The sequence below is a fragment of the Natator depressus genome, chromosome 2, assembly GCF_965152275.1.
Source record: "Natator depressus isolate rNatDep1 chromosome 2, rNatDep2.hap1, whole genome shotgun sequence".
Taxonomy (NCBI): domain Eukaryota; kingdom Metazoa; phylum Chordata; order Testudines; family Cheloniidae; genus Natator; species Natator depressus.
The window spans coordinates 184707453-184731172 of NC_134235.1; the positions used below are offsets into that span (position 1 = coordinate 184707453).

Consider the following 23720-nt stretch of genomic DNA (forward strand, 5'->3'; position numbering starts at 1 on the left):
CTGAGACAGTGATGAGTGATATTTACAAACATACACCTACCCCTTTTCACAGCAGATTTACTCAGCACTGGCAAGCTGGGGGGACAAATTAAGCCCTGGATGGGGAGGTGGGTAGGGAGACAGCGGGGGCCAGGGGTGATGAGGTGGATGGGTGAGGGGATGGGGGCAGCAGTGGGGGCAAGGGGTTGTGAGGCCAGGGAAATGGACCCCGCCACTGTGCAGCCAAAACCCAGAGCCAAAACCCATAGCCCATAGCCCCACGGTCGGAGCCCCAAGACTGAAGCTGGAAGCCAGAGCCGCCCCACCACCCCCCGGTAAGGTGGGGAACTCACCAGCTGTCTGTTCCTCGGCGCTTGTCGCTCCAGAAGGGGGCAGGGCCCAACCCTTCCTTGCAGCCCAAGGGGAGGAACCGCTGATTTGCCCCACCACCAGTCACCGCCCAGGAGGCTATGGCCTCAAGAAAAGCCCCTGATGGCCACATTTGGGAAACGCTGAGCTAGCCAGGTATTCCCTGTTTTGTAATTGTCTATATGATTTTTCCTTCCTAAGTGAAGTACTTTGTGCTTTTCTTTATTGAATTTCATCTTGTTGATTTCAGAATGATTCTCCAATTTGTCAAGTTCGTTTTGAATACTAATCCTGTCCTCCAAAGTGCTTGCAACTCCTCCCATCTTAGTGTCGTCTGCATATTTTATAACAATTCACTCCGCTCCATTATCCAGCCATTAAGGAAAATATAGAATAGGACTGACACCCCCACAGGACCCCACTAGATACGCCCTCTGAGTTTGCTAACAAACCATTGATGACTACACTTTGAGTACAGACTTTCAACTGGTTGTACGCCCACCATATAGTAATTCCATCTAGGCCATTTTCCTATGAGAATGTCACGTGGGACTACATCAAAAGCCTTATTAAAAGCAAGATATATCAAGTCTACTGCTTCCCGCCCATCCACTTGGCTCATAACCCTGCCAAGGAAGGGAATTAGGTTGGTTTGGAATGATTTGTTCTTGACAAATCTATGCTGGCTGTTCCTCATAACCATATTATCCTCCAGGTGCTTACAAATTGATTGTTAAATAATTTGTTCTAGTATCTTTCCAGGTACTGAAGTGTGACAGACTGATCTATAATTCCCTGGGTACTCCTTGTTCCCCTTTTTAAATATAGTGTGTTTGCCCTTCTCCAGTCTCCTGGGACTTCACCCATCCTCCATGAGTTCTCAAAAATAATTTATAAAGGTTCCAAGATTGCTTCAGCTTGTTCCTTAAGTACCCTAGGATGAATTTCATCAGGGCCTGGTGACTTGAATACATCTAACTTATCTAAATATTGTTTAAACTATTATTTCCCTATTTTGGTTTGCATTCCTTCCCCTTTGTTGTTTAATATTAATTGTGTTTTAGTATCTTGTCACCATTAACCTTTTTTAGTTAAGACTGAAGCAAAATAGAACACCTCAGCTTTCTTGATGTCATCAGCTCTCCTTCCCCACTAAGTAGAGAACCTGTACTTCCTTCCTATTTCTCCTGCTCTTAGCGTATTTAAAGAACTGCTGTTTATTGCCTTTTATGTCCCATGCTAGGTGTAACTCATTTTGAGTCTTAGCTTTTCTGATTTTGTTTCTACATGCTTGTGCTATTCTCTTGTACTCCTCCATAGTGATTTGTACGTGTTTCAAGTTTTTGTAGCATTTCTTTTTGATTTTCAGTTTATTAAAGAGCTCCTGATGGAGCCATACCTTCTTACTATTCTTCCTGCCTTTCCTTCGCATCAGGGTAGTTTGCAGTTGTGCCTTAATACTGTCTCCTTGAGAAACTGCCAGCTCTCCAGAACTTCTTTTTGCCTTAGATTTTCTTCTAGATGTGGGACCTTACCTACCAGGTCCCTGCGTTTGTTGAAGTCTGCTTTTTTGAAGCCCTTTGTCTTTATTCTGCTGCTCTCATTCCTTAGTAAGGAGCTAGCCTTCCTGATTCTCTGCCTGGCCTGAGGCACAGGTTAGCGCATCGTAAAAGTGGCTCTAGCATGTGGCATCCGGTGATGGTCCCCAAGGTATCATTCATCAGCAGGGGACTGCTGGCGCTCATTGTGCTTCCCTGCCTCTGAAACATCCCTTGCGCAAGGGGCTACAGGGAGTGTGGTGTAGGACCTGGAGGAATTCCAGCTAGAGGTCTGCAGCCAGTCTGTGCTGCCTGAGAGTGGGGCCTACAATCTGAGTTTTACTGAGGGAAACAAAAAAGGAATAGGAAACTGCAGCTTTACTCCATGGCTCCCAGGCTCAGCAAGGATCATCCATTGCTCTTGTCTTTTAATTCTTAGAATCTGTCATTTTCCAGACTGCCAGCCACGTGGATAATTTGGAGGTTATAGCCTCCATGAACTTAAATCTTTTGCTTAAAAAAAAAACCAAAAACTGCCAGCTGTAATTACAGCAGAAGGTTGGTTTTATAACTGGAGAGCTATGCTAAGATGGATAGGCTTCTAATTATACACATTGAGACGAAAACTTTTGTGGCGCACAATAACTTTTTACCTTTGAACAGGGACTTGTGATCCTGGTTTCCTTTTAAACCAGCATAGCCACTGATGCTAATTAATGTGAAACCAATTTAAAAAGCCTTTGGACAAAATTAAACTCTCAGGGTTCAATCCAGCTTCTACGGAGGTCTAGGGCAAATCTCCAATTGGCTTCTGTGGGAGCAGTAGCAGATTCAGAGTTTTATGAAGGTATAAACTTTAAAGTGCAAGATCCATAATGTGAGATTATCGTGGCCAAAAAGCATTAGCATCCTGGAAGTTCAGCCTGATTGTATGGTTACTACTAATTGCAGAACAAAGAGTGCTTGTTGGAGCATAAAGATGCTACTGACACAGTTATAAGTAGTACTGACGCAGTGCTTAAATGCCATGGTGACAGTCATCTGATAGGTCCCATAGCTAAATGGATTAGATATCCTAGGTAGGACTGATGAATACATAGAGGTGTGAGGATCAAAGCTCTTATCATGGGTAGGACTGAGAAATCCTGTAATGACCGCCAGAGATGGATGGGATGGTAGAGGTGTGGAAACATTTTAATTGTCTAGTATGTTTTTGCCAATAACCGAGCGAAATGATGGTGAAATATTGCCAAGAGCCAGCAATTCAAGCCAAAGATCATTATATTATTTACTTCTCAGAGTGGCAACCCATGAATTAAACATTCTAATGGGCAAGCAAGGGCATCATTTCAGCAACCATATCAATGTAATCTCTTCAGTATTTGAGACATGGATTTTTAAAAGAAAAAGTTGGAATGAAAAATTACATCCAGCTTTCTGACCTCTTGATCTGATGTCAGTTTTAAGGTGTAGTACAGTGGTTCTCAACCAGGGGTACGTCAATGCATCTAGATATTTGCCTAGTTTTACAACAGACAACATGAAAAGTGTTAGCGAAGTGAGTACAAACTGAAATTTCATACAGACAATGACTTGTTTATACTGCTCTATATACTATATCAGTATTTCTTAACCTGGGGGGGTGGTTCATGATTTATTTTATAATTATATGATAAAAAGGAGAAAGTAAGCAATTTTTCAGTAATAGTGTGCTGTGAAACTTTTGTATTTTTATGTCTGATTTTATAAGCAAGTAGTTTTTTAAGTGAGGTGAAACTTGGGGTACACAAGACAAATCTGCCCCCTGAAAGGGGTACAGTAGTCTGGAGAAATTGAGAACTATTGATATAGTATACAGTAGAACCTCAGAGTTACAAACAGCTCAGGAATGGAGGTTGTTCGTAACTCTGAACGAAACATTGTTTGTTCTTTCAAAAGTTTACAACTGAACATTGACGTAATACAGCTTTGAAACTCTACTGTGCAGAAGAAAAATGCTGCTATTAACCATCTTAATTTAAAGGAAACAAGCACAGAAACAGTTTCCTTACTTTGTCAAATCTTTTTTTTTAAACCTTTCCCTTTATATTTTTAGTAGTTTACGTTTAACACAGTACTGTGCTGCATGTTTTTGCCCCCGTCTCTGCTGCTGCCTGATTGCATACTTCTGATTCCAAATGAGGTGTGTGGCTGACCGGTCAGTTCATAACGCTGGTGTTCGTAACTCTGAGGTTTTACTGTATAAGGCCCCGATCCTACCACTTGCTGAAATGACTTCAGTGGGGCTTGTGCTCCACAAGATTCTTGTGCTGAGGTGCATGAGGAGGACCCCAGAGTATAACTTTTTGAAAGGCTTTGCTTTATTTGAGGTTTGCGTACTATTCTTGCTACTTAGGGACCCCAACACGTTGACTCAGTAAAATAAAATGAAAGCCTTCTAAGTAAGGTTGTCAATTAATCGCAGTTAACTCATGTGATTAACTCAAAAAAATTAATCGCAATTAATCGCACGTTAAACAATAGAATACCAGTTGAAATGTATTAAATATTTTGGAGGTTTTTCTACGTTTGAAAATATATTGATTTCAATTAAAACACAGAATACAAAGTGTACAGTGCTCACTTTATATTATTATTTTTATTACAAATATTTGCATTGTAAAAAATAAAATAAATAGTATTTTTCAGTTCACCTCATACAAGTACTGAAGTGCAATCTCTTTTATCATGAAAGTGTAACTTACAAATGTAGATTTTTTTTTTTGTTATATAACCGCACCCAAAAACAAAACAATGTAAAACTTTAGAGCCTACAAGTCCACTCAGTTCTTGTTCAGCCAATCGCTAAGACAAACGCATTTGTTTGCGTTGACGGGAGATACTGCTGCCTGCGTCTTATTTACAATGTCACCTGAAAGTGAGAACAGGCGTTTGCATGGCACTTTTGTAGCTGGCATTGCAAGGTATTTACGTGCCAGATATGCTAAACATTCATATGCCCCTTCATGTTTTGGCCACCTTTCCAGGGGACATGCTTCCATGCTGATGATGCTCATTTAAAAAAATAATGCATCAATTAAATTTGTGACTGTACTCTGTTTTACCCGCATTCTGCCATATATTTCTTGTTATGGCTGTCTCGGATGATGGCCCAGCACATGTTCATTTTAAGAACACTTTCACAGTGGATTTGACTAAATGCAAAGAAGGTACCAATGTGAGATTTCTAAAGATAGCTACAGCACTCGACCCAAGGTTTAAGAATCTGAAGTGCCGTCCAAAATCTGAGAAGGACGGGGGTGTGGAGAATGCTTTCAGAAGTCTTAAAAGAGCAACACTCAGATGCGGAAACTACCAAACCCAAACCACCAAAAAAGAAAATCAACCTTCTGCTGGTGGCATCTGACTCAGATGATAAAAATGAACATGTGTCAGTCCACTCTGCTTTGGATCGTTATCGAGCAGAACCCATCGTCAGCATGGACCCATGTCCTCTGGAATGGTGGTTGAAGCATGAAGGGACATATGAATCTTTAGCGCATCTGGCATGTAAATATCTTGTGACTCCAGCTACAACAGTGCCATGCAAATGCCTGTTCTCACTTTCAGGTGACATTGTAAACAAGAATTGGGCAGCATTATCTCCTGCAAATGTAAACAGACTTGTTTGTCTGAGCGATTGGCTGACGTAGGACTTGTAGGATCTAAAGTTTTACATTGTTTTATTTCTGAATGCAGTTATTTTTTGTACATAATTCTACATTTGTAAGTTCAACTTTCATGATAGAGATTGCACTACAGTAGTTGTATTAAATGAATTGAAAAATACTATTTCTTTTGTTTTTTACAGTGCAAATATTTGTAACAAAAAAAATAAAGTGAGCACTGTATACTTTATATTCTATGTTGTAATTGAAATTAATATATTTGAAAATCTAGAAGACATCCAAAGATATGTAAATAAGTGATGTTTAATAGCACGATTAATCATGATTAATTTTTTTAATCGCTTGACAGTCCTACTTCTGAGAAGTAAGAGTCAAATTTTTAAATATGGGCATATGTGTTCTGTCTATTAGACCCGTCATGTGCTTCTGGTATATCTATGGTTTCTGTTGGTGCCTGGAAAAAATGCACATGCATCTACTGCACAAAGTCTTACACTTGTATACTTAAAACAAGTAGCAGGGAGGATGGGTAGCCTTATGGTTTAAGGCACTGGCCTAGAACCAGAGATATTTCAATTCCTAGCTCCACCATAGATTTCCTGTGTGATGTTGGGGAAGTCAGTCTCTGTGTATCTGTTAAATGGGGATAATTCCCTACTTCAGAAGGATGTTGTGAGGATAAATCCTTTCTTGTCTGCCTTGTTTGTGTGTGCAGTTCCCTGATTTGTGTGCACACTTGGGGGTTCTGTGCACGCAATTGCTGCATGGACGTGTTTATGGGTGCCATTTATGTAGTCACTTGAAAAATTTCACATTAAATTTCTGCCAGATGGTTAGAGAAAAAGAAGGCTGGGGTGAGGCGAGAGAGGAGCTAAAAATTAAATAATCACCTCTGTCCCTTCCCCCAAAGCAAAAAAAAATTTTAAAAAATTGACTTTTATTTTCCTGTAAAGCGTTCATGGGAGTAGCACCTCTTGTGCATCTGTCCACTTCAAATTTTGACAACCAAACTATAAATACCTTCCAAAGGGACTTATCATGCTGCTAAAGGAGCTTATAAAGAAAACATTGACACAGAACATTAACTGTGACCACCCCACTGGGGATTGCTGTAATAAATCTTGACTGCAAGGGTCAGGGGGTTAAAAATACACACAGCGTACAATGCCTGCAAAATACATTTTGTCATTGTCAAAGAATGACTGTGGCAGCAATTCAACCTGTGTCCCTCTGTTGCAATGGGTATCACTAGCACACGGGTCAGGGCCTTCATCCAGAAACAGGCACAGCTTTACTGCCTTTTCTCTCTCTCCCTCAGCCTCTTCCCCTCCTCCTCCCCAAGCTGTCTTTATGGAGATACATTACAGATAGCAGGACAGTCCTTTGGACATCTTCACATTTTGCTATGCTACTGTGTGTGCTAGCTTGTAACTTATTTTTTTTTTAAAAAAAGGAGGACTTGTGGCACCTTAGAGACTAACCGATTTATTTGAGCATGAGCTTTCGTGAGCTACAGCTCACTTCATCGGATGCATACTGTGGAAATTGCAGAAGACATTATATACACAGACACCATGAAACAAAGATAAGCTATTACCAGCAGGAGAGTGGGGTGGGAGGAGGTATTGTTTCATGGTGTCTGTGTATATAATGTCTTCTGCAATTTCCGCAGTATGCATCCGATGAAGTGAGCTGTAGCTCACGAAAGCTCATGCTCAAATAAATCGGTTAGTCTCTAAGGTGCCACAAGTCCTCCTTTTCTTTTTGCGAATACAGACTAACACGGCTGTTACTCTGAAACCTGTTATTTTTTTTTAAGTTGAATGTTTCAATTCTTGTTTTTTAATTAGCTGTGTAGGTCCAAACCCTGACACCTATACTCTGGCAAAACTGCTGTTGAAATCAGTGGGCAATTTTTCTGAGTTAGGACTGCTTGTTTTGGCCTCTTGTTAAATTGCTCATGAAGCTAGTTGGCAATCACATTCTAAATAATCATTAGTAGCTGAAGTATTGTCTCATTACAGCTCTCTTCCGTTCCTCATCTCCCCGCTGACCAAACCCTCCATCAAAATCAGTGCCTGTGTAGGACAGATCTACACACAAACTGGCACCCAAATGACTGAATGGGTTGTAATCTACACCTTGTCTTATTTCAGTGTAAGTCAGTGTATGGACACTCTTACTGTGGAATCAATGTTCTGTTTTGATTTTGCTTAACTCAGTAAAATATCAACTTCAGCACAATAGAAACTGGGCGTTTTTGTGCTGAAATAAGGGTGTCCACACACACAGACTTGCACCAGCATAGCACATGGTGTAGATTAAACCCCATGTAGTTATTTGGGTGCCAGCCTTCATGTAGACACAACCATTGATTATGCCATCCTTCTCTCTGGGGTCTTATTGGGCTGGTGAAAGATTGCAGGCCTGTGCTGCTGTTCTGCTTTTCATTTCCCCAGGGCAGAGATTCATGATTAACTGAGAATGCTTTAAAAATGATGGACCAGATAACTGCTCTTAGAACCCGTAGTGCGTGTGATGGAGGTGGAGTGGTGCAGTGGCTTGGAAAGAGGCACGTCTTCCTATGCACAATGCTGCCAAGGAGCTGGGGAGAGCACACTGAGCAGCAACTCTTGCTGCACCTGTACAACTGATGTCATGTGTGCTCCCACTGGTGCAGCCCTCTCAGAACTGAGTGGTGCCGGGTGGGGAGCCAAGACCAAATCCCCTCTTAAACAGCTTCTGCAGCTCCTCCTCCTGCAGCAGCTCCTCCACCACCTGCAGCATTATGGCCATTTCCTGCAAGCATAGGCTAGGGAGCAAGGGAGCTCCCTGCACCATCTCTTTCACCCCCAGTGCACCTCTGCAAGGCAGCCTGAACCTACCATGGCTATTCTTCTGTCTTCTGCAGCAGGTGTTTCTGCTGTGGGTGTGTCTGTGACTGCTGTATGCAGGGAGAACGTTAACCCCCGGGAGAAGGTTTGGGTTATTAGTGGGGTGGTCCTCCGGTCAACAAAGACTGCTTGTTAAGGAATCATAGCAGTGGTTGGACGTGTCCTTGTTTTGTAATGTCCCATGCTACATATATTGCTACGTTCACTGGCCTTGAAGTCTGCTGTAGTGCATATGTTTGAATGCTCCATGCTAGTTGATTTGGAGAGTCAAATTGTCAGTGAGCTGCATCATTAAATTCTGCTTGTATCCAGAGTGCAAACCTGTGTTTGCTCACAGAAATGTGTGTTCAGTGCAAGCATGAACTCCCCCCACACCTCTAAAAAACAAAACCAAACCCCTCCTGTGGTTTGACAGGCTTGTACCCAGTGGGATTTTGAAACATGTCTGGTTTCCTGTAGCGGCTGTCTGAAACTATTTGACCTTGCTGTGAACAGTCTTTTGGGGGCAAGGCTAAGAGCTAAACTGGACCATCATTCCATCACGTAGTTATCAAGCTGTGCTTTCCCATCCGACCTGGCAATAAAAACCTATCGTAACCCAGTTGTCCTTAAGTGTGACAGAAAACCCCATTACATGGTGGTTCTTCTATCATAGCTAGTCCCTTCAGATGCACTTGTTACCTGTCCATGCTGCTGATAAAATTGGCTGTTGCATGAGCAAACAGTGGCTGACTTTTCAAGAAATGCGGCTGCAATATTCTTTTCCCTTCTTTGTTCTCCTCCAGATCAAGCACTAAAGACAAAGGGTGAAATCCTGGCCCAATTGAAGTCAGTGACAAAATTTCCATGGACCTCAATAGGGCCAGGATTTCAAGCATTTGATTTCCTAACTAGTGGTACATGGTGTTTTCTGGCCTGTCTGAAAGCGCCCTCTGGTGTACACACCATGAAACTGATTACACTTTAATTATGTTGCTTCATTCTGTTGTCTGCCTTTGTTAATTCTGTACGTTACAGTGAGTAGCATTATTATTTCGTGAGTGCCAGAAATGTGCTTCATCCTGCACAGAACATAGAGGAAAACATAAATCCTATGCCTAGCAGCTTACGCTCTAAGCACAGCAACCTACAATAATCTGGCAATATTTGTTTTCTTAGACAGTACTTACCCTATGTAATGTATCAAATGGGATGTTGTGCATTCTGCTCCTAGAATTATACTGCCTTTTCCTTGCTGAAGTTCCATGTACGTGTCTGAAATCAGACTCTGGCCATGTAGTTTCTAATCAGGAATGCTGGCTGCAGGGTTCCTCCTTGGAAATTGCAGCAAGTTTTGTAACATTTTACCTCCGACAGATACACAAGCAGATCAGCTGCCACTTTAGAGGATAATGTCACAGCCTTAACGGGGAAAGTGGATTGTAAAGAGACACAAGAGGTACTCTAAAAATGAATGCAAAAAAAGCTCTTTTTTCCCCGGGGGAAAAAGAAATCACACCATTGCTAGCACCAGCACAACTCCCAAGGTAGTAGCAATAATGGGCATGCTAGTATAGTTCAGTCACAGGCGTTTAGCCGTTGTGGTGCCTAACTCTGCTCAGAGCAGGTCCAGATGATTTGGTGTTTAAAATGCTGCCAGCTGCCAGTGCCTTAGTCTACCTAAAGACATGCTCCCACTGGTGGAACAGCACTGGTGGGAAATTTTAAAGAAATAAAGTCTAGTATAGATAAACCCCTGTTCACACACCCGTATTTACCTAACCACTCACCAGCGGTGGCTTCCAGAGTGAATCAGCAAACTATCCCTACTGCTTCCCTCTCTCACTTAGTTTCAGAGAGGAGTGTGGGAGATGGTATTTTGCGGCATTAAGCAGTATGTTGTGCTGAGGTCGTTTCTTAGGTAAGTTTTATTCGATAAAAGGACATTGAGACTTTAATAACCATCTAGCCACATGGAATGTGAAACTCTCATTGTTGAAATCACCCTTGTTGCAACACAGTGATTAGAGTCCAAAGATCACAGGACTGTCATTAAAAAGAAAACCTGGTTAGTGATATTCTAGGCCTGGAATAGTTTCTAGCATTCAGCTCAGTTGGATGATAATAGTAATCATCATAATTATTGTCATGACAATAGCACCTAAGAGCTCTAGTCAAGAACTAGTGCCCCATTTTTGCTAGGTGCTGCACAAACGGAAACCAAAAAGACAGATACTGCCCCAAATGCATCTCTTTTACCAGCTTTTGGTAGTATATTTTTTTTTCCATCCATCTACTAACTTTTTTCTCCTTCCTCTTTTTTCTCCCTAGGTCGAAAACTGAGAGGAAAAGCCTTTTATTTTGTTAACGGAAAGGTATTCTGTGAAGAAGACTTTCTGGTGAGTGCATTTGTGCCCTGTGCCTCTCCTGTTGCAACTTGCATGCTGTGACTCAGAGAAACTGTAATGCAGGCAACTCACAGAATCCAAGAACTGACATTTCAGCAAAAAACTGGCAACAAGCAGCATTCACCGGAAAGGGATTGGGTTGTATGTTCAGATATGGTGGGGATGAGGGCATGATAAACTGAGAGAGAGAGAAACAAGCGAGGGAACAGATTTTCCCCTTCCTATCAACTTTCTCTGACTGGGCATTTCTGAGAGAGATGAGACACCCTGATGCACTGTGGACAGAGTAGGGCGAGCAGTGCTTAAAAATATTTATTAAATACCTATCTGACTTAGGTGCCCTTCATAACAGCACCCTGAAACAACATTAAGACTTCTGCGGCTCTTTCACACGCTGTGGAAGTGGCACGCTTAGGGCCGGTTACAAAGCCCATTGATGTCAATGGGCTTTGGACCAGACCCTTACTTTGGGTACTGGGCTGAGCTATGTGAACAGCATGGCTCTAGAAGCGGTCCCTCTGATCACTTATGGAGTGGTTGGTGGTCCCTATGTAGGTGCATCTGGGTGGCACAGAAATGACCTTGGACTCCAGGCAGAGAGACAGTCCTTGGAGTACAAGAAAAGTCACTGAAAAAACAGGATGTAAAGAAAAAAAAGACTATGAAAAATAAGTTAATGAAGCATTAGATTATGGGTGTTTAGCTAAGACTTTTGGGAGGGTGATTTGTTTTGTTTTGTATTTTTTTTGTGTTGTTTTGTGAGTTAGTTTGTTTGTTTGTTTGTTTGTTTGTTTGTTGGTTGTTAGTTAGCGAGTGAGTGAGTGAGTGAGTGAGTTCATTCTGCTTCCCCCTTTCTCCACCGAAGTGCCCTCTTATTGATCAGCCCCAGCGATTGCTATTGGGGAGAAGAGGAGTCCCTCTTTAGTTTCCCCCTCTCTTGTGTAATTTAAAAACAATAGATGTTAATAATCCAGGCATTGTAAAACATACAATCTAATTAGATATATTAAAAATACTCAGTGGGCTTGATGCTCATTTACACTAAAACCCTTTTTACTAATCATGCTGTGTAAAGCACATTTAAAGTGGATGTCTTTTACATTTGGTGGCAGTGGTGTAAAAGTGGCATTAATGTAATTGAGAATCAGGTCCATATGTTTAGTTCTTGGCAAAAATAATCCTCTGGGCCAAATTCTATTCTGAATTATACCAGCACTAAGCTGGGACAGTGCCATTGACTTCAGTGACATTTATGCCACATTTATACCACCATAAGTAAAGGTAGAATTTGGCCTTCCAAGTTTACATTTATGAACCTAGTGAGATTGCGGGCCGGATTTTCAAATTAGGCCAGGTTCTATAGATGTACACCTAATTTACACATACAATTACGAGATGTACATGCATAATACCTGATATTTGCACATACATGGTCAGATAAGCACACATGCATTATCAGTAGATCCCTGATTTGCATGTGCACATCTGGTATTTGCTCACATATGTTAAACTCAATTTAAACTTAAATTAGCACCCTAGAGTTATGGAAATTTACAGACCCTCTTAACTTTGAAAATCTGACACTGTAACTTTGAGATATTCTAATGAGGGCCTACCCAATATTTGTTGTTTAGACAAAACAAAAGGAAGCTTTGCTTCATTAAGGAGTGCTGAGCAGAGTAAGACATCACTCCCCATCATACAAAGTGTGTGTGTTACCCAGCCGTGTAAAATGTTAAGCCAATTTTTTCTCCTTGCAGTATTCAGGTTTCCAGCAGTCAGCTGACAGGTGTTTCATTTGTGGTCATTTGATAATGGACATGGTAAGTGATGCTTGCCTCAGAAAGAAAACAGCATTTTAGAATGATGTCTCCAGGGCAAAAGAAATTCATGTATAGGATCACCTCATTTGATCTGTTAATCTAGCTGGTGTGATGACTTGTGACAGTGAAAGAATCCTAATCCTTTGGCTTGTCATGGCCAGGGAAGCAAAACTAGCATCCATTCGTGTTTGTTGCACAGACACGTTTTCAGTGTCTGTTTAAAATGAACTTTGGTCTGAAGAGCAGGACGTTTAAAAAAACACTGACTTTGACTTCTTATGAACTTCTGTGGCAGTTCAGTGATGATCCTGTCCACACCCATTGCATGAGAGCATGGCTCCCCGCAGCCCATTGAGCTTGGGGGCAGGTAGGGCATTGGTGGGCTGGGGGCTGGACCATAGTATCTGTTACTATGCTGGTCCTCTCTTCGCTACATTTGTCTCAGCCTGTTGCAGAAGAATGAAAAGAGGTATTTTCTTTTGTTGGCTCTGTATTTCCTGTCCTTTAATTATGCAGTGTCCCCATATTCTTAAGGTTTTAGACAGAGTTTAAAGGAAAAATCAGTCACTTTTTTCCTTTGACTTTTGTAATTTTGAATCTCTGAATCTAGCCCCTGCCAACTCTTCTTTCCAGCTAAATAATTCTAGTCTTTGGAATTTCTTGCTAAATGTAGATCCCAGCTGGTCTTCTCTGGACCATTTCTATCTCTGCTAAATCATTCTTACAATTAAATTACTAAAACAGGACATAGTATGTCCTATGACACTGCACCATTGTCTGATGTAGTGTCATAAGTATATTATTTTCATAAGCACATAAGAATGGCTATACTGGGTCAGACCAATGGTCCATCTAGTTCAGTATCCTGTCTTCTGACAGTGACTGGTGCCAGTTGCTTCAGAGGGAGTGAACAGAACAGGGCAATTTATCCAGTGATCCATCCTCTTATCCAGTCCCAGTGTCTGGCAGTCAGATATTTAGGGACACCCAGAGCATAGGGTTGCGTCCCTGACCACTTGCCTAATAGCTGTTGATGGACCTATCCTCCATGAACTTATCTAATTCTTTTTTGAACTCAGTTATACTTTTGGTCTTCACAACATCCCCTGGCAATGAGTTCCACAGGGTGAATGTGTGTTGTGTGAAGAAGTACTTCCTTTTGTTTGTTTTAAACCTGCTGCCTATCAATTTCATTGGGTGACATCTGGTTCTTGAATTACGTGAAGAGGTAAATAACACTTCCTTATTCACTTTCTGTAATTGTATAGACCGCTATTTTATCCCCTCTTGGTCATCTCTTTTCTAAGATGAACTTCCGCAGTCTCTTTAATCTCTCCTCATATGGAAGCAGTTCCATACCCCTGATCATTTTTGTTGCCCTTCTCTGTACTTTTTCCAATTCCAAAATAGCCTTTTTGAGATGGGGCGACCAGAACTGCACTTGGTATTCCACGTATGAATGCACGATGGATATATATAGTGGCATTATATTTTCTATCCCTTTCCTAGTAGTGCCTAACGTTTTATTAGCTTTTTTGACTGCCGCTGCACATTGAACAGATGTTTTCAGAGAACTATCCACAATGACTCCAAGATCTTTCTTGAGTAGTAACAGATAATTTAGACCTCATTATTTTGTATGTATAATTGGGATTATGTTTTCCAATGTGTATTACTTTGCATTTATCAACACTGAATTTCATCTGCCATTTTGTTGTCCAGTTACCCAGTTTTTTGAGGTCCCTTTGTAACTCTTCACAGCCTGCTTTGGACTTAACTATCTTGGGTAATTTTGTATCATCTGCAAACTTTGCCACCTTTGGGGTTTACCCCTATTTCCATGAATATGTTGAACAGCACTGGTCCCAGTACACATTTTGGGGGGGACTCTATTTACCTCTCTCCCCTAAAAAAAAAAAAAAAAACTTGGCCATTTATTCCTAACCTTTGTTTCCTATCTTTTAACCAGTTACTGATCCATGAGAGGACCTTTCCTCTTATCACATGACTGCTTAGTTGGCTGAAGAGCCTTTGGTGAGGGACCTTGTCAAAAGCTTTCTAAAATTCCAAGTACACTATTTCCCTTGTCCACATGTTTGACCCCCTCAAAGAATTCTAATAGACTGGTGAGGATTTCCCTTTACAAAAACCATGTTGACCCTCCCCAAAATAGAGTTCATCTCTGTGTTTGACAATTCTCTTTCAGCCAATTTGCCTGGTACTGAAGTTAGGCTTACCGTCCTGTAATTGCCAGGATTGCCTCTGGAGCCCCCCCCCCCCTTTTTTTTTAAATTGGCATTACATTACCTATTCTCCAGTCATCTGGTACAAAGTCCGATTTAAGCAATAGGTTACATACCACAGTTGGTAGTTCTGCAGTTTCGCATTTGAGTTCCTTCAGAACTCTTGAGTGAATATCATCTGGTCCTGGTGACTTATTACTGTTTAATTTATTAATTTGTTCAAAATCTCTTCTATTTGTGCATCAGTGTGGGGCAGTATTTCAGATTTTGTCCCCCAGAAAGGATAGCTCTGATGTGGGTTTCTTCCCGACATCCTCTCCAGTGAAGACCGATGTGAAGAATTCATTTAGCATCTCCACAATGGCCTTGTCTTCCTTGAGTGCTCCTTTAGTACCTCGATTGTCCAGTGGCCCCACTGATGGTTTGGCAGGCTTCCTGCTTCTGATGAACTTTAAAAAAAAAAAATTGCAGTTAGTTTTTGGGTTTTTTGCTAGTTGCTCTTCAAATTCTTTGTTGGCCTGCCTCATTATACTTGATTTGCCAGAGTTTATGTTCCTTTCTATTTTCCTCAGCAGGCTATGACGTCCAATTTTTAAAAGTTTTTTTTCACCGCTGTAAACACCTCTTTTACTCTGTTTAGCCATGGTGGCATTTTTTTATCCTCTTACTGGTTTTATTTTTTTTTAATTTGGGTTATACATTTAATTTGAGCCTTTCTTACGGTGTTTTTAAAAAGTTTCCATGCCGCATGCAGGCATTTCACTCTTGTGACTATTTCTTTTAATTTCTGTTTAACTAGCTTCTTCATTTTTCTGTAGTTAATCTGCTACTGTGATGGGTTTCTTCAGTATTCCCCCCCACAAAGATATTAAATGTAATTACATTATGGTCACTATTACTCAATGATTCAGCTATAGTCACATCGTGGATCAGATCCTGTGTACCACTTAAGATGAAATCAAGAATTGCTTCGCCCCTTGTGGGTTGCAGGACTACCTGCTCCAAGAAACAGTCATTAATAGTGATTAGAAATTTTATTTCTGCAGCCCATCCTGGGGTGATATATACTCTGTGAATATGAGAATAGTTGAAATCCCCCATTATTATTGGGTTTTCTGTTTTTGTAGCCTCTCTAATGTCCCTTAGCATTTCACAGTCACCATCATTCTGGCCAGGTGGTTGGTAGTATGCTCCTACTGCTATACTCTCATCTTTTAATGCCTGTTCGTGAGCTCTCTTCTGTCTCTGGTTTATTGCAGATCCTGCAGGCTCTAGGGAAATCATACCATCCAGGCTGCTTCCGTTGTGTGATCTGTAATGAATGTCTGGATGGAGTGCCATTCACGGTAGACACTGAGAACAAAATCTACTGTGTCAGAGATTACCACAAGTAAGAACAAAGGAAACAGCTAAGTAAACCTAGTCGAAAACCCACTCATTCAACCTTCAAAATAGTGTAGGTGTATGGTCTAGTGGAATAAGCATGGGACTGGGTGCTAGGAACTCCTGACCTCTTCCCTTCATTCTGCCACTGACTTCCTCTGTGGCTTTGGGTAAGTCACTTAACACCGTCTGCAAAATTGATGTCATATTCACCTATCTCTCAGGGGGAATGTATGGTTCAATTAGTTAATATTTGTAAAGTGCTTTAAAGGAGTAAGAACTAAATCAGCCCTGAAGTAAACTGGTAAATCCCTTTGAAGCCAATGGGAGCTACACTTAGTTATACCAGGGGCTGACTCTGGCTTGTAAGAACTAAATATTATTAGGATGTCAGTGCGGAATGTGTGTGTGTGTGTGTGTATGTGTGTGTGTCTGGTGGTGGTGGTTGTTTTCGTGAGGGGATAGGGGGTAGTATCCAGCTTTTTATACAGTTAGTTAATTAAACAAATGATGTATCATAAAAAAAATCTACTTGCAAATCACTAGAAATATACTATCTAGGGAGATTAAAGGGCTACTGTCATACGTAATATTAGACCTACCAGTTGATATACACTTTGAGCCATTCACTTACTCCATTCTGCTGCCTGATTCCTCTTACGGTCAAGGAGGGTATTGAAATATACAATACTCCTGCTCTCAGGTGCTCCATAGAATTGTCTTATGTTGCACTTGTGCTAAGGTTTTAATTTCTTGTAGATGTAACTATTACTATAGAGTAATTACTACAAAGTAATATAAATATATTATAAACTATTGCTATAAAGTAATGCAGACTCCCTTGCACTTGAAATGATTTGAACCCATCCAAAACACTATTCAAGCTTGATCCTGCCCCAGCTGTAATGAAATCAGGCCCCAGGTCTTTTAATATGTCTGTGCAAGGATTATTCCTGTGTCTAATTTTCCCTGTCCCCACTTCCACCTCTCAGAGTAGCTACTCTTGTGGCTGTCTGTTTTCAGACAGATAATGAAATGCTAACCTATTCCTACTTCCTAGCCCTTCTTTAAGTGGGGTTCACTGCTCTTTCAAGGACTCCTTCAACCTGAAATCTACCCCTGAATGGCTGAATAATCTGCAGTAAATAGTACTTGTAGATGAAAAAGTAAATCCTAGAGCCAGACCATCCGGATCGCCTTTCAACAAAAAAGCAATTTCCTACCTTTCACAGTAAAAGAGCTGGCACTCTACTATTATAGTGTACATGAGCCGTTAAAAAGGCTTGTATGACCTAGTGATAGAAACTGCTCGGTGGTTCTTCGAGTGCTTGTTCACGTCAATTCCAATCAGATGTGCGCATGCCGCGTGCATGGACGTTGGAAAGTTTTTCTCTGAGCAGCTCCCGTCGGGTCAGCTGTGGAGCCCCCTGGAGTGGCGCCTTCATGGTGCTGGATATATGACCCTGCCTACCCGACCCCCCTTCAGTTCTTTCTTACCATCCATTATGGCCGTTGGAACAGCGCTCACTTGCTCAGCAAGTGCTCCCTTAGCGTTCTCCTGTTAGTCGTTCAAGTTTCAAGTTAGTGTAATAGTTAATTTAGCACATAGTTGTATTGTTAATTTACATAGTTAATTTAGTACATAGGTTGGGAGTAGGGCCTCTTCCCAATCCCTGACCCCACCCTTGTGCTCTGGGGCATGCTGCGAGCCCAAGGCTTTAAACCCTGCAGTGTTTGCAATAGGCCTATGCCCATCAGTGATCCCCACGACTGTTGCCTAAAGTGTCTGGGGGAGGCGCACCAAACGGAGAGGTGCAAAATCTGCAGGGCTTTTCGGCCAAGAACCAAGAAGGAGCATGATTTTTGCCTAAAACAACTTTTAATGGAATCCGCTCTCCGCCCACAGCCGGCTGCGAACTGCCAAGATTGGCACCGAGCGTGTCCGTACGGAGTGCTCTGGCATCCATACGCGACACGGCACCAGGGGAGGACTCTAGCGCAAAAGACCCTTGGCACCAGCGCTCCCCGGCACCGTAGCCAGGAATAGCAGCCCAGCACTGCTCGACTTCCGCGATGCCACACAAGCAACACAAGAAGGCCAAAAGGGGATGCTTGCTGGCCCCGAAAACCGCAGGACCATCGGGATGCCTGGGCACACCCCAGAAAGGACCCGGTGCTAAGTCGGCGCCGTTGACTTTAGTGCCCCAGAGGGACTGTTGAGTCCAGCACGTAGCGACTTTCTGGCAGGGCAGTGTGAAGTGGAGGTGTTAGAGCCACCCTCCACCCCGGACACTTTTGAAGCCACCAGGGACCTGATCGAGATGACGGCTGCACAGCTCCCAGTTCTCAGGGACAAGCCTCAGGTGCCAATAAGACCAGTCCCCAGTGAGGTCATCCCGGCACCGGTGCTCCACCACATCATGGCACCAGCCTTTGATTCATAGGCCCTCGGCGCCGCCGTGGTCATCGCAACCAGGCTCCACTTCCTCAGAGTCTGATGCCGGCTGGTACTACTTGAGACACAGTCGACATAGGTCTGCGAGGCAACCACCTTGACAGCCATCGGCGCAGTGGCCCTTTTGGGCCCCCTAGACTTACCCCCAGACCCAGGACACCTTTTCAAGGGGTTCAAGATCGGTAGCCTCAGAACACCGGCCACCCCACTCTCCTAGGGACGGGCCTACGCCTCGGGGATCCGAGGCCACTCTGTCCCAACTGCCCCTTCAGGCTCGGGTCGCGGCTGAGGCACCTCCAACACAGGACCAGCCGCAGAGTCAGGCTACAGCCACCCCAGCTATAGCTGCCGCAGGGGCATGCACTGACCAAGAGGTCAGGGAGCTGGAGGGGCAGTAGGACCTGGTACCTTCTCTGGCCAGCTTGTCTTCTTCCCCTGATGAAGCTGTGGCAGGGGGGTCAGCTTTGGGCTCTCCTCCAATTGACCACAGGGCTCATCAGGACCTCCTTAGGCAGATTGCCCGCAATGTGGGGTTGCAAGCAGAGGAGGTGGTCGAGGCCAAGGACCCCATGGTGGATATTCTCACTCCCGAAGGTCCATCACGGGTAGCTCTGCCTTTGATCAAGACATTCAAAACAACATAAAGACCCTGTGACAGACCCCGGCCTCGATTCAGCCAACTGCCAGGGACTGGGACTCCTCCTCAATGTGAATAAGTCAACCTTGTCCCCGACCCAAAGAATAGAATAAATCGGGGTGGTGCTGGACTTGGTACAGGCAAGGGCGTTCCTGCCAGAGACCTGATTCCAAGCCATAACAGACATTGTTCAAAACCTCAGGCGATACCCGACCACTACAACAAGGGGATGCCTGAGTCTCCTCGGCCACATGGCAGCCTGCACTTACGTAGTCTGGCATGCCAGACTGAGGCTCAGACCATTCCAAGCGTGGCTCACTTCGGCCTATCACCTGGGGCACGACAGCCAGGACTCAGTGGTGACGGTGCCACAGCAAGTACTCGAGTCCCTCCATTGGTGGCTCGACCCTCAGATGGTGTGCGCAGGAGTCCCCTTCAACAGCCCACAGCTCTCCTTGTCCCTGGTAATGGACATGTCAGCACTGGGTTGGAGGGCACATCTCGCAGATCTCCGAACACAGGGCCCATGGTCAGAGAACAAACTCTTACTCCATATCAGTATCAGGGAGCTCAGAGCGGTGCAACTAGCATGCCAAACTTTCCAGTCCCTACTGCAAGGCCAATTTGTGGCAGTGATGATGGATAACACCACAGCCATGTTTTACATCAACAAGCAGGGTGGAGCCTGGTCCTCTCCCCTATGTTGGAAAGCCCTCCAGCTATGGGAGTTCTGCATAGGATGCCTCCAGGTGAATGGAGTGGGCTGTCTCCCAGGTGTGCAGAACAAACTGACAACCTCAACAGGTCCTTCCTTAATCACAAGTGGTCCATCCATCCAGATGTCATACATTCCATCCAAAGGTGGGGATTTCCCCAAATCGATGTTTGCCACCCAGAGCAACAGAAAGTGCCCAACGTTCTTCTCTTTCCAGAAACACAGCTCGGGTTCAATCTCGGACACGTTCCTGCTACCTTGGAGAGACCGCCTCATGTATGTCTCCCACCGGTCCCACTCATGCACAAGGTGCTGCTCAAGATCCGCAGAAACAAGGCAGAGGTAATCCTGCTTGCCCCCACGTGGCCCCGTCAACATTGGTACACCACGCTTCTGGAGCTGTCAGTGGACACCCCGATCATACTACTACTCTACCCCGATCTGAACACACAAAACCACAGTTGCCTTCACCACCCCGGACCTCCAGTCCCTCCATCTTACGGCCTGGAATCTTAATCGTTAAACCCGATGGAGCTCCTGTGATCGGGACCGGTGAGGGAGGTTCTACTAGGCAGCAGGAAACCATCCACCAGAGCCACTTATCTAACTAAGTGGAAGAGGTTTATTTGCTTGTGTGCCCAGCATCACACACCTCCACTCCAGGTGCCTGTACCATTCATCCTGGAGTTTCTCCTACACTTGAAACAACAAGGCCTGGCAGCATCATCCAATAAGGTACACCTCAGTGCTATCTCGGCCTTCCATCGGAGAGCGTCTGGACATTCCATATTCGCCAACCCCATGGTAGGGTGTTTCCTCAAGGGCCTGGACAGGTTATATCCGCACATGTTATGAGCTGGCCAAGGTCCCACCCCCTGCTATTATGGCACATTCTACAAGGGAACAAGCCTCGTCAGCTGCTTTCCTGGCCCAGGTCCCGATACAGGAGATCTGCAGAGCAGCAAGTTTGTCATTGGTGCATACATTTACCACTCGCTATGCTATCACCCAGCTCACCAAAGATGATGCGGCATTCATCAGAGTGGTGCTCCAATCAGCAATTCCTTGACTCCGACCCCACCTCTGGGGTAGAGCTTGGGAGTCACCTGATTAGAATTGCCGTGAACAAGCACTCGAAGAAAAAACGGTTACTCGCCTTCTCGTAAATGTTGTTCTTCAAGATGTGTTCAAGTCCATTCCAATACCCACCCTCCTTCCCCTCTATCGGAGTAGCCGGCAAGAAGAAACCGAAGGGGGGTCGTGTCGGCAGGGTCATATATTCAGCGCCATGAAGGCGCCACTCCAGGGGGCTCCACAGCCAACCCGACAGGAGCTGCTAAGGGAAAAACTTTCCGACGTCCGTGCACGCGGCGCACGCACACCTGATTGGAATGGATGTAAACAACACGAAGAACAACAGTTGCAAGAAGGTGAGTGACTGTTTTATCTGAGGGTCTGCAGCTACCAGCTTGGTATGGCTCCTTCTCAGAATAACTAGCCATGCTCACCACTCCTAAAAGTTTTCAATTTTAAAAAACGTGTCTAAACACAGGTGCCCTTCCATTCTAGAGGAAAACAGAGTACTGAGAGTTGACCTCAGAAGTAGTTTCTCAAAAGTGTTTATTCCAAAATGGCAGCTCCTCAGATCAGAGCAGTTTCTGTCAGTCACACCAGGGTATAACTGGCATAAATGACACATTTGAATGGATCATGTGCAATATTCACTGATAGATTCTATGGTCCGGATGCTCCATGGCCTGGATGTATAAAAAACTTGTAGACTGGCCCTGGGATTTACTACTTCCTCCATAAGTAGTGTTTACTGCAGATTGTGCAGCCATTTGAGCCAATATTAGGGCTATATGGTGGTATCCAGTTTGTTTTCAAAATGAACTAACAAACACTTGGAATGAAAAGCTCTTCACAACACTATCCTTGCAGGTAAAGTGAAAAACCACATGCTGCAGATTACCTCTTAGTCAGAACCTACAAGCCTCTTTCATACAGATGGTATGGGTGTAACTGTAATTTCCCATTGCTCTTTTAGAGTTTTAGCTCCAAAATGTGCAGCATGTGGACATCCCATTCTGCCGACTGAGGTAAGAACCTTTTTTGCTATTGCTTACAATTCTTACTCCACTGCTTTCCTGGGGACCCCTAGGATCATGCCATTTTTTCCTTTATGCTTAACTCTCTGTCAGACTGAATGTTTTCCTGGCTCACAAGAGCTGTACGTTTCCACCAGAGTGCTGCTTTCACAGCAGTCTCAGCCTTTGTTGGCCCAAGGTTAAGGTGCAGTGTTTGAGACTCAGTGGTTCCTCTGTTTGATCGTTCAGTTTGCTACAACTGTGTTAATCTGCTCTTTTCACCTTCTGTGAGATTTCGTTGCTGTTACTGGTAGGTCAGGCTAACTTGTCCCTTAGTCAATACCAAGTTGCTGATTTGAAGAGTGTTCCATGTATGAGGGAGTGCCCTCCACTAGAATCAAGTTCTTATTCATCATAATCTTGTTAATTTGTGTCTTTTGGTAGAACCAGTTAAAAATGCTGACACTTTCTCAGAAATGTGAAATATTGAAGGATTGCACACACTCCTTGCTGTATCCATTTGGGACTGACTTGGCCAGCAGAAATCTTTTAGTCTCTGATGTTCAATTTTCCAGGGATGCCTACAGTAGATTGATGACGAAGCTTTGCTGAAAGCAGATCTGCAGATGGCAGGCTTTATTTGAGGTTTTCTGCCAGTGGCCCACATGCATTTGTTCAATATCCACATTGCTACAGGAAGAAATTCGCAGAACCCATGTGTCACATCCTCCTTTACCCCCTCCTCCCCCGTTTAATATAATTTTTTGCTTTAATACTTACAGGGGTCTGATGAGACAATTCGGGTTGTGTCCATGGACAAGGATTACCACGTGGAATGTTATCACTGTGAGGTGGGTCGACAGCTTTCTAGGGGCAAAGTGAAAAAAAATACTATTTTAAAAAGAAACAAAATATGCAGGTATCTTGGGAACTCAGCAGATCAGCAACTGACCCTCAGGTTAAGTTCCTACAGCAGTTATTAACTGCTGGGAAATGTCCAACATAATATGTCTAGGGACAAAGGTTTCCAAGGATATGTCCAAACTCTGATGTGATTTATTACCTGGAAATTCATGGTTGGGAGATTAATTTTCTTTTTGCTATTGACTTCACAGGTTTGGCACAGCTCCCCTAATGGGAGCATTCATTTAGACAGAGCTCCAGCAGGATCAGGCATGTTCTCCACATTGTCTTGACTTCTGAGCAAGTATAGGTGACACAGTAATCATCTAAACACCTATATTTCCATTGCTATTGCTAGTGATGAGGAACTGAGATGGTAGTGCCCTGATTCATGTGACCAGTTTTACATTGGTGTAATTCCATTGACTTCAATGGAGTAAAACAGTGATGAATCCAGCCTGGATATTTTAAGAAAAATGCTAGTGTATTTAAGATGTACAGGGACATAACTCTCCCATAAGATCTAAGTAATAAAGAAAAACTACTAAACCAGACTAACCTTACTGTGCTGGAGGTTGAATCTTATGGATGTTTATGATGGATGCTTTCCTACCCATGACAAATCTAGGTACTAGGGGC

General features: G+C 43.4%; 1 protein-coding gene across 2 annotated transcripts in view; it reads left to right on the forward strand.

Moving 5' to 3' along the window:
* LIMD1 (LIM domain containing 1) overlaps window positions 1-23720 on the forward strand; it is a 64631-nt gene that overhangs the window by 32757 nt on the left and 8154 nt on the right. For both annotated transcript variants that reach the window (XM_074945520.1, XM_074945521.1), the window contains 5 exons: window positions 10759-10826; window positions 12596-12658; window positions 16161-16291; window positions 22139-22190; window positions 22961-23029. In XM_074945520.1, coding sequence (XP_074801621.1) covers window positions 10759-10826; window positions 12596-12658; window positions 16161-16291; window positions 22139-22190; window positions 22961-23029 — 383 coding nt within the window. The remainder of the gene's footprint in view (window positions 1-10758; window positions 10827-12595; window positions 12659-16160; window positions 16292-22138; window positions 22191-22960; window positions 23030-23720) is intronic.